We start from the raw sequence: 14617 nt of genomic DNA on the forward strand, positions 1-14617 counted from the left end.
AGATACTATTTGCACCTCAGTATTGTTGTACAATAAACGGTATGGAGTAATAACAGAGTGTAAATGATCATATTTATTAAAAGTATTAAATGGATGCCGCCTTATTGGGACAATAATTCTATAATTCAAATCTTTCGTTGTTCTGGAATCAGACTACACTGGTCGCCCTGTATGTTTTTGATTCACTAAAAATCAAACGGGACTTGGACTATACTGGTCACTCTGTATGTTTCTCAAACGGAAGGCTGCATCCTAGTGAGTCTGTGTCCTTCCTAGTCCAGTCCTTCTGAGGCTTATAGGCTTGAGTCCTCCTCAGCATTAAACGCTAGAACAAGACAGTCTAGTAAGTGCACATGACTACGTTACACATGTTCCCACCCCACGGTCACGGCATGAAAATACTATTTAAACTTAATTTTGGAAAAATACTTTGTATTAAAAATCTTTATAAGCTGGCTTTTTATTAATGTAGATAATCGTCTGTGGTCTCCCACTGGCTCACATTATTTGTTTTAATGTGTATTATTATACACATTAAAACAAAGCTTTTTGAAAACGCTCAAAGTAGATTAATTTGAAAAAGCCGTTTTCGCGGTGTAGTGTGGACTGTCAAAAACGATGATGTAAGTTTAGTCATGTGACGCATGTACCAATAGATATTCATGTTTATACCGGTATTGTGCTTGTTATGTGCTATTCACTTTCACACTGCTGCTAAAATATGTTACTTTGCACACTCTTCATATCACAGTCCTGCAAAGATGACAGAAAATGTACTCACATTTGATGTCCTGCGGCAATACATGAGAGCAGTTTTAGACCAAACATATGGTGAGTGCGACCTGGACGCATCATTGAATGGTGAGATATTTTGTTGTAAAATTATCCTGTCAGAAGAATTGCGCGATCCCAGTCAGCAATATAGTGTCGGCCCAGATCCGGGCCACATCTGGTACATGTGTATTCAACGCGTATCAGATGTGGGCTGGATCTGGGCCGACACTATATTGCTGTCTGGGATAACTTTATTATTTATTTTTCCGTCTGTATCATCTCAGTGAGCTTTTGTGAGGTTTTCCGCCTGCACAGTAAGGTGAATTTAGTGTTTTCATGCGTTTTCCAAAAGTTTCTCATCCCCACTGAAACATAGGGAACTTCCTAAAAACACAAGTGTGGACGGAGAGCGTTTTTAAACGAAAAACAGTTTTCAAATGTATCCGGATTAATGTAGACGTAGCCTTGCTATGATGTCATGCTGACGTACAGTATGTCAAAAAACTCTTGCGAAGTGTCGGATTCTGCAGTATTAAAAGCACAATGGGAAACGACTTGCTAACGACAGCTTAATGCTCATTGATTTAACAACTCTGATGTATTGTTCTCTTTTAAAATGTTTGATTTTAAAACTCTGATATCAAGTTTTTATGTGCATGAATTATGTGTAAATATTCCCAAACTCTCTGACAGTGCAATCTCTATGTGATTGTTGTCATGTTTATAAAAACATGTCTGTAATTAAAGTAAAAATGATCGATAAACACGTCTTTCGAATGGAAATAAATAAGTACTTTGGGTGTCTTTAATTATATTTATTTTCATATAAAAGCAACAGAACTTAAAAAAATTGCATCCATTTTATCAGCAACATATATATATATATATATATATATATATATATATATATATATATATATATATATACATATATGAAGAGTTCAGATGCAAAAGCCTCTAAATGCCATCTGAAATTTTCTTCTAGAATGATCATTTTTATCAAGCTTGTATATTTAAGTTCAGTAATTTCACTTAAATGACAATTAATAGGTCATTTTCATTGCCATTTAAGTGAAATTATTGAACTTAAATATACGAGCTTGATAAAAATGATCATTCTAGAAGAAATTTTCAGATGGCACTTAGAGGCTTTTGCATCTGAACTCTTCATATATATATATATATATATATATATATATATATATATATATATATATATAATCAAAAATCATGCTTGATATGGTTTCCTGCCATACTGGTTATAAAAAAGGGTTGAGTCAGTTGCATTGTGGGATGCAATATCTAGTGCCATGTGCTGTTGTATACTGGCAAATCTTAGTATTAATATCATATCATACTGTAATTTATTTTGTATTGACAAATTAGGATCATATTATTAGTGCAAACAAATAAGCAAATATAAGCTCAATATTTACTGGTCTCCAGACAACAGAAGGAGCTAGCTAAATATTTGGAAGACGTTGATGTGAATAACATCCGTGCCATGATCTGCATTAGTATGAAGGCCACTTGAGTGGGAGTCATTTAAATTCCACACAGGGCCTGTCGTTGTATACAGCGCAATGAATCTGACTTTTAAACCTTCTCTCCTGCTGTGCTGCAACTGAAGCTCTTTCAACAGTTTCTTCCACAAACGATCAACCTCTGGGCCTCGGGATAAAAGCGACTATGAGATGACACTGTACCACCTAACTAACATCAGAAAGAGATGGTTTGGCCTGAACTTTCTTGTAATTACTGGAAATCTCTGGTGCTTTGTGGTGTTGTGTTCAGTCCGACCTCCGTGGGAAGTATGCATCCCTTCGAAGGGGGCGTCCTCTGAATTGGGACACAGCTCTTAATTGTGCAGTGCTGGAGGTACTTCCAGGGTCAGGGATGGGAACCAATGCTGTGGACCTAGTGCAGCAGTGCATGTTTTTTGTTTGTTTTTTTTTGTGCTTTTTTTTTACACTGGCCTTGGTTCTGGAAGTATTTTTCCAAAAAAAAAAAAAAAACCTCATTGAGATTTAAATAAATTATTTGATTAAGGGTTATAAGCCAGCTACGAGGTGAATCAGAATATTACAAACTATTATTTGAAGAAAAATTAAAATGATATAATCGAAATATAATTGGTGGAGAAATATAAAACTATTTATCTAATGATGTTTAATATATACTGTATATATAATTTAGAATTGTATTGTCATTTTCAATGCTTCATGGGATTAGTTCTGTCCCTCATTAAAGCCACTAATTACACAGTATATATATATATATATATATATATATATATATATATATATATATATATATATATATATATATATATATATATATATATATAAATAATTTTATTTTATGTATTTATTATTTTTTTTGCATACAAATATTTAGATAATTTGAGTATGTTCATTCGCAGACAGTGCCGAGTTGTGATTTTGCTTGTCACTATTCTCTGATTGCAGGATATTTATGTGCAGAATCATGGGAAATTGTTTTTATTTATTTTATAATTATTTTTACTAGGAATTATGCTGTTAAACATGATGTATGATTAACAATGTTGCAGTTCACAGTAGGTCTCTTTTTAAAGGTTATCGCTAAAAATCAGATCCACAATATATTTTTCATTTTTAAATGGGCATTGAACAACACTATGATAAAATGGCAGATATTTCACGATTTTTTTTTAAAAGTACAGTAGTTACTTCCTTTAGGAGCAAATGTCTAGTATGCTGTTATTTTCAAAACTAATTACAGTTCTCATGAACGAGAGGTTCAGACTACGTCACACATTTAATCAGTGTTTTTATGTCTGTTTGTGTATATATTTGCGTGTTGATGTGCTCAGGCTTGCTGATGTCTGGACTGCAGGCCAGGTGTTTGTGCAGAGCTTTTTTGTCAGCAGTTGGGTGATGATAAACAGTAATTTTCTCTGTCAGTGATTCATCATAAAATTTATGTCAAATGACGAATTAACCAGCTAGCAGCAGATGGAGGGTGGGAAAAAAGAGATGTGGATGCCAAAAGAGAAGGATAAAGTAATGTAATGATGTCTCAAAATGACAGTGAGAACACAGGTAACAGCTTAAGCGAGGCTGGATGAGTGACATAAACTGTTCAGACGAGTGTCAGTGGAGAACTGCAGTGAAGGCACAGGGCAAAACTGTCTCTGCTACTGCATTTCACCACTAGAGCGAGAAGAAGATTGAGAGGGAATATAAGATCTGAACTCTCTAGGTTTTAGAATGTGATTCAAACTCTCACAATATATTATATTATACATAAAGGGTATAAAAAGACTGAATCTTCAAATTTATATTTCATATTTAAATTTTAAAATACTTTCTCTAATCCCAGTTTAACATGCGGAGGTAATATTAAACTCTACTGTTTGTTTGAGCATCTCAACACAGTAATGTCTCAACCAGTGGTGTGAGTTTGAGGCGGGACTATTGCTGCGTTCCGTTTACTTTGGAGGAGGGATGTCGAATGTTCTAGTGCACAAGTCAGAAAACTAAGATGGACACGTCCAGGCAAACCTTGGTTGTGCTTGCTCTTTCAGAATACAAGTATCATGTCGACAAATAGAGGTTGGATAGTACTGTGTGCACCACTGAGTTTGAGACACAGACAAACAGAAGTGTTAATAAACAATATATTACTACTGTTTCACTACGGTTGATGCACTGAGCAGACATATTAGATTCTGAAGTCGGGGTTGTTGCGGTTCCCCCCCAGTTTCCCTTATATTAGAGATGATTAGGAACAGCTTAGAGATGATCAAATATAGCAGTTCTGTGAAATAAATAATCAAAAACAAAAACAAAAATCTTTATCAATATAAAGTAATCAAATGTAAAACAACACTGCACAGTCTTCACTGTATGAATTAAATATAGATGAATCCTACTAAATCTGCTAGATTTAGTAGTACTCGAGCAGTGAGTGATTTTGTCTTTGTCTTTTGTTGTTTGATTAACATTAATGACACAGATGGCAGCAGGAATATTAGGCTGCGGTCACTTCAAGATCGAATACACAGATCCAATAGACTGTTACACATGCAACTTATTTCCCAACTGTGTATGTTCACTTAAGACATAACCGGTGGTGTTTAAGGGAATAATCACCAAGCCATGCATTTAAGGAAGACAATAATGTATTTTTTCCCCAGCTCAAGTCATTTTGTGTTGATTCGGTTCAGTTCAAAAACTGTGTAAAGTTCATCAATTATGAAATTTGCTCATTTCAGCTATAAGCAGCTCTACACAAGACACCGGAGTCATTGTTCAGCTGACGTCAGCTCAGTGTTGATTCAGTTTGGTTCAATAACTGTGCAAAGTTCATCAATTATGAAATGAGTTAAATTCAGCTACTGTATAAGCATCTTTACAGAAGACAATAGTGTCATTATTCAGCTCGAGCCAGTTCAGTGTTGATTAAATTCAGTTCAATAACAGTGTCCATGTTCAGTCAATGTTGTGTCCGGCTGGTTGGTTTAGCAATATTTTAAAAGCATCTTCAATATATTGTATAGTGCAACCCTGTAGCCAAGGTACCAATGCCAAGGTAATGGGTTTTGATTCAAAAGGAATGCATGAACTGATTAAATGTATACCTTGAATGCAATTTTAGTCACTTTGGAATGGATAGAAGAGTCTGCCAAGTGCTTAAATATAAATATACTGAACAGACCATTTAGTGGCTTGGTAGACTGTATAAATAGAATCTACACTATATAGTTTAGTCACATGTTGAGTCTGCTTCAGTATATGAGGCTGCCTCTGCCTATTAGACAAGCCTCTTCACTGTCTTTTTTTAAATCGCTTCTAAAAAACAACCTTTTCTTCTTGGCCTTTGACACCTGATGTTGACATTTTGTTCATTTATTTGATTGTTTTTTATGGTATGGCTATTTTTCTTATGTTTTATGTCTCTTGATTTGTTTTATTTGTATTATATGCTTTGCATGAAGTACGTATTTTATGTCTTTTATTTATTTTTCTGTACAGCACTTTGGTCCACTTTGGTGGTTTTAAAGTGCTTTATAAATAAAGATTGATTGATTGATATAGTATGATTGATTGATTGATTGATTGATATAATATGGTGTCTTACATAGTGTTGTTTTTTATAAAGTGTGTTACTACATAAAGAAACATAGCTTGAGTTGTCTGTGCAGTCAGTTTGAATGTGAAGTTTGTTTTATTTGAAACCGACTGGAGGTATTTGTTTTAGAACTTTAAATGGACCACTAAATCAAAGAATTTGCTTTTTTGATGGAGACTTCAAATGGAGATCCCTTGTGGACAACCAAACCATCTGGCCTGAATGGAGTTGATTGATGGTGATGGTTTGTTTGGATCTTCTGTCTAAGAACAGCTTGCTGCAGTTGGACATATGCTGCATCCCAAATCTGTTGGCTTTATCAATATCCGTTAACACAGATGATTAGCTGAACTGGGGGAAAAGAGGGGACCGTATCCCTGGAGTTAACATAAACTGATTCATCTCATGTCATAGCAAGTGGAGGGGGTCAGATTTGGGAAGTTGGTCCTGGGATTTTTTTTTTCTTTCATAAGTCATCATTCTCTCAAAACTCACAGAAAGAAAATTCGCAAAAATTTTACCTTTAAGGGCTACAACAGCTTGTCACTGGGACATATTAATATATATAAAATGGACTTGGTATGCTTTGGAAACAGTGTCCAAAACACAAATACCTGTTGGTTTTAATATGCTTTTTAAACAAAATAGTGTAGATACACTATCTACTGTATAGTTAAGATATGTGCCTTTTTTGTCCTCTTCAGCAATCTCTCCCAGACAGAAGGAAATTTATTCCAGTGGAAATTACCAGTAGTACACATTTTTACATGTATGTTATTTGCTACTAATATGCTTTCAAATGTCATAGTAGGATAAGTTGGCTCTTAAGTCATAATAAATTAGGTTGTGAAAAATCCAAATGTATATATAACTTTGATATAATTTATATACATTTAACAATAACATATACAAGTCTGAAGTCAGTAAGGCTTTTTTTGAAATAAATGTATTTTATGTATAAAAGTGACAGGTAAGACATTTACGTTGTTACAAAATATTTCTATCTTAAATAAAATGCTGTTCTTTTGAAATTTCTAGTCATCAAAGAATCCTAAGAAAAAGTTCACGGTTTTCACAAAGATATATACCGGTAATAAGAAGGACAGCTGTTTTAAACATTGATGATAATAAGAAATGTTTCTTGAGCATCAAATCATTATATTAGAATAATTTCTGAAGGATCATGTGACACTGAAGAACGATGCTGAAAATTCAGCTTTGACATCACAGGAATAAATTACATTTTAAAACATATTCAAATAGAAAGTTATTTAAAATTGTAATACTTCACAATAGTAGTCAGTTTTTACTCGTTTTTGTTTTTGTTTTCTTCTTCGATCAAATAAATGCAGCCTTGGTGAGCATAAGAGACTTCTTTCAAAAACATTAAAAAAAAAAATCTTACAACCCCAAATGTTGTGTGTTGCGTGTTGGCAGTGCACTTACTTGTATTGTGCCTGGAAGTGCTCCTGTACAAAGCTGTGACGTACATCAGGCTGCGCCTGTGGTGGGGTCAGGGTATCAGAGATGGGCTTTTCATCACCTCCTTCTTGACCCTGCGAAAAAAACATAAAGGTCATACACACATTTATACACTGTCACCAAGAGCGCCCCATGCATCTTTCCAGGAGGTGCTGGTGAGAATATCGATCGACCTGACTTCTGCCTCACCCAGTGAGCCAATATTGTGCTCTCATTTTAACAGTTTGTATTGAAGTTTTATACTGGCAGCAGTGAACTTGAAAACAGCTAAAAGAAAGACGAGAGGATAAAAACCACAGGGAGGACTGATTCACTTCTCAAGGTCACAAAACAAGATAGAGGTCGTAGAGACTGTTTCGCTTACCAAAAAGATTTTATGTCAGACAAAATGGCAGGTGTAGAGGCTACAACTAGTAGAAAATGTTTAAACTGGTTTCACCATGAGATGAAAGCAGAGTGGTGGCGTCTGAGACCTAAACGAATGAACAATTACCGGGACTTCCGGTTATGGCGGCACAGTGAGCAGACACGTTTTCCTCGTGCTTAGTTGCTTTTCAATAAATCCTGCATAATATTCCAGAGAGAGGTCATTTAAAGAGACAAAATTATAAGCGTAAGAGTAAACAAGTTCAAATAACATGCCAAAAAAAAGCAGCTATGGAGAATGAATAATTACCTTCTATCACCTGTTTTAGAGCATGATAATCCATTATAACCAAGATCTGAGGATTTTTAACCACAGTCAAACAACAATTTGTTTTATATCCATATAGGTTTAGCTTTTTATATTACATTTGGTTTATATAAACAAGTAGGTCAAGGCTTTGTCAAATTTAAATCTGTAAATGTTCAGAAAGTCAGACTTTTACTAGCATCTTAAGTAAAACAAAAAAACCTGGAAGCATATTGTCCTTATCAAAGCTTTGCAGTTGGATTCAGTCGGTTGGTTCCTTTCAAAGATGTCTGGCAAGGCAAAATGTTTGAGAAAGACACTCCCCACAATTCCTTGCTGTCAGCTGAGTCATGTCTGCCCCCTCACTGACAATCTGAAAGCGTTGGAATTTATGCTTGAAAAGAGGTTTTTCATGCAAGAAACTAGAGACACAGCAAAGTCCTGATGAGAATGTCTACTTTTGCTAGTGTATGATCGAAACTTTCCCTTTACCACCCAAGAGTTCGAGTAATAGGGAGAGTTCATTCACCTCCTTTCTTTGACCCTCCAGAAGAAAATGTGGTCTTTATCACCCCACATTTATCCCCACCTCCCCCCTTTAAACCCCCTTTTTTTCTCTCTTTCGCTCTTTTTCTGCACTAGTTTACTTAATACTCCTTAGCTATAATTAGGGCCTTGAGTTTCATGCAGAATGGTACTCCAGAGCACATAGAGGAACGAATACTTGTCTCTTTCTAAGGCTTGAGGTTCATTGACGTAATTACTGTTCATTGGGTCTAGTACTTTATTTGTGCTGAAAAAAGAGCAGTGTTGAGGAATAACTAACTAAAAATGGTGCTGCTAATTTTTAAGCAACAAGCTACTTTTTTAGCCACTGTGTTGCTTACTTGTTTTAGATATTGTATCACAGCTGTAGCTTTACATATGCGCAAACTAAAATAATAATCAAACGCACTAAACTGTCCTAAACTGTCCTCTCTCTCAGTGGAACTATTTAATTCTAGTGAATTGACCAATCTTAAATGATCTGATTAATTCTATTTTGATTAATTATAGTGAATTGGTATATCCTTAATGGTCTGATTCATTATGATTCATTATAGTATATCAGTTCACCCTAAATTATCTGATTCAACCTAAACAGTGTGAATCATTCTAGTTTGATTCATTCAAGTGAATCTGTGTACTAAACATCCCTCTCTTTCATATTGGAAAATCAGATGTGTTCCAGTGAATCAGTTTGTTGGAACTGTACTTGTTTTTGAATTGATTAAAAAAATATTCCCAAATGTTGCTGTTCATTACTATATTTTTTTGACTGTTTATAATGTACCATTTTTTAAAGTTTAATTGAAAGTATATTTATTTGTTCAGTGCATAATTAAGATTCTAACTGAGTTAACACATTCAAATACCCTCAATGTTTTTGTGGCAGAACATTAGGCGCTTGAATTATATGTATTATATCTTGTGGTAGATATTTTGTTGTTAATATCTTCTATAGTAGCGTAAGTAGCTTGACTGTGGTTAAACTGCTTCAAAACGGTTGGTTGCCAAGCTACATGCCTCTCAAAAGAGAAATCGTCATAATTATATTGCAGTACAGGGGTCTCTAATGGAATTGTAATTATTCTGATTTTGCAAACAAGAACTTAACTTAATGCATCTGGAATTTTGCAGCATCAATTTCAATCATCTAGGGCTGCTGTCTAAGAAGTTTTCCCCCAGTGACGTGTTTAGCCTTGTGATTTCTACTGAGAGTTAAGTACTACGTCCCACAGGCACAACACTATGAAATGAATTGCTGTACGAATACACATTCCATTGTTATCTGTGTAGGGCAGAAAGGAGGAAAAGACTTCAGGCTGTAATTCAACAAGTGGGCTTATCACTTCCCTAAATTCTTCTGCCTGCCCCAGCCTGGTTAATGAGTGTTAAGGTCCCAGAAGATAAATGGTCCCAGACCCTTAGTAGGGAATGTGTCTCTTGATAGTAACTCGAGTACCATTCCATGCTGGAAAGAGAGATCCTTTTGTTCATGAATGCATCGGTTTAACTGAATTATAACCATAACACTTTCAAATTAATCGCAAATAGCCTAATCACTGAAAAAGACCCCAGTTGAAGATAATTCAATGATGTGGCATATAAATAAATCATTGAATATATTGTACCAAAATACTAACTATTCATGCACTCATAAAAAAATAAAGGTTCTTTATTGGCATTGATGATTCATTGAAGAACCTTTAACATCCATGGAACCGTTCTATTCCACAAAAGGTTCTTTATAGTAGAAAAAAAGATTCTTACATTTTTTGAAAATGTGAAATTTTCTTCACATTGAGAAAAAGATGGTTCTTTTAAAGGGACACTTCACCCATTTGCATTAAGCTTTGTATCGTTAGAAACCCAGTCATATTTTTGAATGGTCGTGTATTATTCCCTCATTTTCCCATGAGACTGTATACGTATTTCAGTGTTGCGGTTCCTGCTTATAATGATGTAAATATCGCCATTTTGCGTCATTCCAAGCAGGAAGTCCCATATCTTTGTAGAGGGGTTGAGACTACAAACACTCGTTCCTCATTTTTCCAGGGGGTGGGACCCACTCACGCTACAGACCTATTACAGATCAGTGATCTGCACTTGCAGAAACTAAAAGCAATATCCGCCATCTTGTTTGGAAGCAAAGCTAACAGGCGCTGTGGAGCCAGATGTGAAGTTACGACAATGGCGGAAGGTACTCAATATGATATGGAAGAAGAGGATTTCGAAATTCTGATGCTCGAATTAGATGTTCATGGATACCTTAACGAGCCGCAATATAGCGAAGAGCAGCTGAGGCTGATGGAGGAACAGGAGGCGGCTTCTGCCGCCGAGACAGAAGACCTGCCTGTCGCGGACGCGGACTGAACATCCCGGTACCATGCAATAATTCACCATTTCGAAAGAAATACAAAATGAGGAGTAATTCACTAATGAGTTCGCCAACTAACTAGAAATTTTGTGTGAAATGAATTTCAAGCTCTGGTGGTAGTTAGCCTTGTAGACGGAAGAGTGATTTCTCTGATAGGCTTGCGGAGCTGTGCAATGTGGTGCATTGTGGGAGTTGTTGTCTTCCATACAAATGCACCCTAAAGTTACTTTCTGTCTTTCCTCGGTCAAGAAGGGACCAAATTCGAAATTTATGTTACATTTCGACTACATATATGACCAACTTTTAATAAAGATTAAAGTTCCCACGGGTGAAATGCTCCTTTAAGGACTGTTCACTGAAAGATTCTTTTGGGAACCAAAATTGTTTTCCAATGGCATTGCGAAAAAACCCTTGTGGAACCTTTGTTTTGTGCGAGTGTCACTTTCTCTAAGCATTGCTTTTTTCCTCGATATCCTTGCAACGTTGAAACCTGTGGAATCGCTGCTTTCTCTGACATAACAGGTCACAGTGCATTTTAACAAACCTACCACTGAGGCTGCTCTGCGAGTTATAGTGGTTTTGATTATTTTATTTACTAACAAACATTAGTCTCAATTGTGCAGACAAACACACTGTTGTTAAAGGACATTATGGATAAATTAAATGGTTGAGCTTCGTCTCACCAGTACTATATTGTTCATGCTTCAAGAAGAATGAGACAGACATCAAAGGGTTTGGTTGACCCACAATGTGATCCTTGTTTTGAATAGAGGTGGTAGTGGATGAGTGAACTGGTGCAATCGGAGTAGGAGAGCACAAGCTGCTTGAAACACGGCCAAATGTACCCGGTGCCAAAGGTGTCGTTTGAAAATGGCAGGTTGGGCAGCACTTTGATGTGTTGCATCTGGAGCCTATAAGTGAGTGTTTAAGACAGCCTCATCTTTAACCGTGTCCTGACCAGGAAGAGGATCACTTCTCCAAACCTCTTAAAGCAACCATGAAATCAAAATGGACAATTAAGAACTTCCAACGATGTTTTTTTTTTCATTCAAGAAGTCGTTTCACTCGGAAATAGGGAAGACAATACAACCGCAACTTCTTCCATTTCATGCTGATAAAATTGTCACAATTGATTTTAAGAATTTAGATGATTCTGCTGTGCAACAATTGATATACAAGTAGCTCAAGTTCAAAAACAACATGCAATCCATTTCGGCAATAGTCACCTGTAGACTTTTCTAATTTTTGTATTTAATTGTTCCCTTACAAATTAAAATAATGTAAATTTACTTACCCTATTTTGTTTCAAACAAACTTAAATTAAATTGGGGCTGTTAAGCTTCAAAACAAAAACACATCATAAAAGTACCATAATCCATCTCACCGGCATTTTAAAAATGGGGTGCCACCGATTATGTCAAACTTCTTTGATTGTGTAACAGAAGGTACGGTAACATTTAGTGTTGTTTGGTGAGTTTTCACAAGTGATTTTGTTGACCAACAGAAAGCTGAAAGGGATTTCACGAGGTGACCGCACCTTGTTTGGCATTGATTGTCAAACTTAGTTTCATTTTCTCCCATTTCTGTTTCAGTTTCCCTTTGAATTGGAATATAGCGTACAAGTCATATGGACTACTTTCGTGTTGCTTTTTGAGCTCAACAGCACCATGAAAAATGGCACATGTTCATTTTTGAGTGAACTATCTCTTTAAAGTTTTTTTTTTTTTTTTGCAAGGGAGATGCAGTTAACGGAACATGTGAGCTGGTCTGAGAAATTGAAATAAGGCCAGTATGTAGATTTGTTCTGCAATCATTAGCATATAGAGAACATGTGTTTCTGCAAGCTTGCACGGATCTCCTTTTAATTAAAGCACTGCGACATTAAAAATGAATAGGAGAAATTATGTTTTAAATTAGCAAATAGGTGAAGCAGGCAGTTTTTACTCTCATCATTTGTTCTCATAATCATTACTTTCTATCCTCTGCCAGGGTAATTTTGGCTGGGCTTCCTAAATCATTATCAGTGGTGTTTATGTCCAGTCTTTCATCCTTCTTCAGTCTTAAGCGTCATCAGTCACAACCATCAAATATATGTAGAAGAAACTGCACTTTGCTGTGAAGATATATGTTTGAAAACTACCTGAAAAGTATAGTCGGGCAATACATGCTGTCACAGTAATGGCATTTAGATGAATAATTCACAACCCTGATCAGACAGATGGATGCGTATACCTTGTGGAGGGATAGATTCAGTGCATCTGTTGTAGTGGCCGCAACACAGCATGGCCCAGATAAGCAAAAAGAGCCTTTTAAACCGCTTAAACATAGAAACACACACATGCCCACACATACACCGGATACATTAATATATAATGGACATCCCACTTCCTCAGAGAAAGACTACCTGCTGGGCTCCAAACTAAAAATATCCCCCCTTTTAAAAGATGGAGAGGAAAGAAAAGGATGAAGAATGGCACCTCTACTTATGGCCTACAGGAGATCTCTGAAAAATACAAAACAGGTGTGCACATCCCAAACACTAAGATTGGGCTCAGGTGCAGGACAACGAAGTAACATAAACATGATCATTATATGGTGTTGACTTTTCTGTTGATGATGTGCTTCCTGCTACTTTTGATGTTCAGAGTTTATATACCAATATCCCTCAAACTGAAGATTTACTTGCTTTTAGAACAATTTCTAGCACAAAGATCTGTGGATGTAAAACCTAGTACAGCATGTTTATTGGATTTAGCAAGTATTGTCTTGACTAACAATTTTTTTTCGTTTTCAGGATGATTTTTATTTACAAGTGAAAGGTACTGCAATGGCACCTAATCGTGCTTGTTTGTATATGAGTTTTTGAAAATGACTTCATTCTAAATGACTCAAATTTTTTTTTTCCTAAGATTTTGCTTTACAAACTATATATTGCTTTACATTCAGACATTTTTGTGTGTAGTTTAAGTGTCCACATAAAGGGGGCACTGCATGTGCCCTATCATTGTTGTTTGCATTCCTTACACATTTCCTCCAAAAGTTTTCTGCGCAATTCCACGAGGAGGAAATTAAGCATTAACTATGTAAATATACTGTGGTAAAACAGGGCAGGCATTTAATTAAAAATAATTATGTCCCGTCAGTCTGTGAGAGACAGTTGTTAAATGATGTGTCTGGAGCTGTGGATGTTTGCCTTGCTAATGTTAGCGTTGTTCAGTCAGAATGTAAGCAAGAGAACGATGGAAAGACTAGTGTCAGAGAAGAAATGCTGATTGAGGAGAGTCAGTGTTTATACTAATTCAAAAGTGTTTTCATGTGCGCCTCGAATGTAATTACAAGATCTAAACACTATTTAAATCATAGATGATATCCACCTCCTTCCTCCGGTAAAGAACTAGTCTTTTTGCTTGAAGGATGATGCTGTATCACTCTACAAATAGTTCAAGACTTGCAAGACAATGTTCAAAGAGAGACTGGCCTTTTATGATTGTGAAGGGTCTTTATATTAATGATTAAAATATGTTTTTTTAGCAAGGTTGTTGTTTCAAAAGAGTGGAAACTCTGAATATATAGACAGTTAGACAGTTATTCTAAATGTAATAGTCCCATGACAGATTGAGTAATCAAAGATGACATCACATTGAACTACCAAC

At 35.8% G+C, this 14617-nt stretch overlaps 1 protein-coding gene across 4 annotated transcripts in view; it reads right to left on the bottom strand.

Annotated features, from left to right (window-relative positions):
- Positions 1-14617, bottom strand: part of usp43b (ubiquitin specific peptidase 43b) — a 74284-nt gene that overhangs the window by 41550 nt on the left and 18117 nt on the right. For all 4 annotated transcript variants that reach the window (XM_079876279.1, XM_079876278.1, XM_079876277.1 and 1 more), the window contains exon 3: positions 7336-7445. In XM_079876279.1, coding sequence (XP_079732405.1) covers positions 7336-7445 — 110 coding nt within the window. The remainder of the gene's footprint in view (positions 1-7335; positions 7446-14617) is intronic.

Source organism: Squalius cephalus (assembly GCF_949319135.1).
Source record: "Squalius cephalus genome assembly, chromosome: 1".
Taxonomy (NCBI): Eukaryota; Metazoa; Chordata; class Actinopteri; order Cypriniformes; family Leuciscidae; genus Squalius; species Squalius cephalus.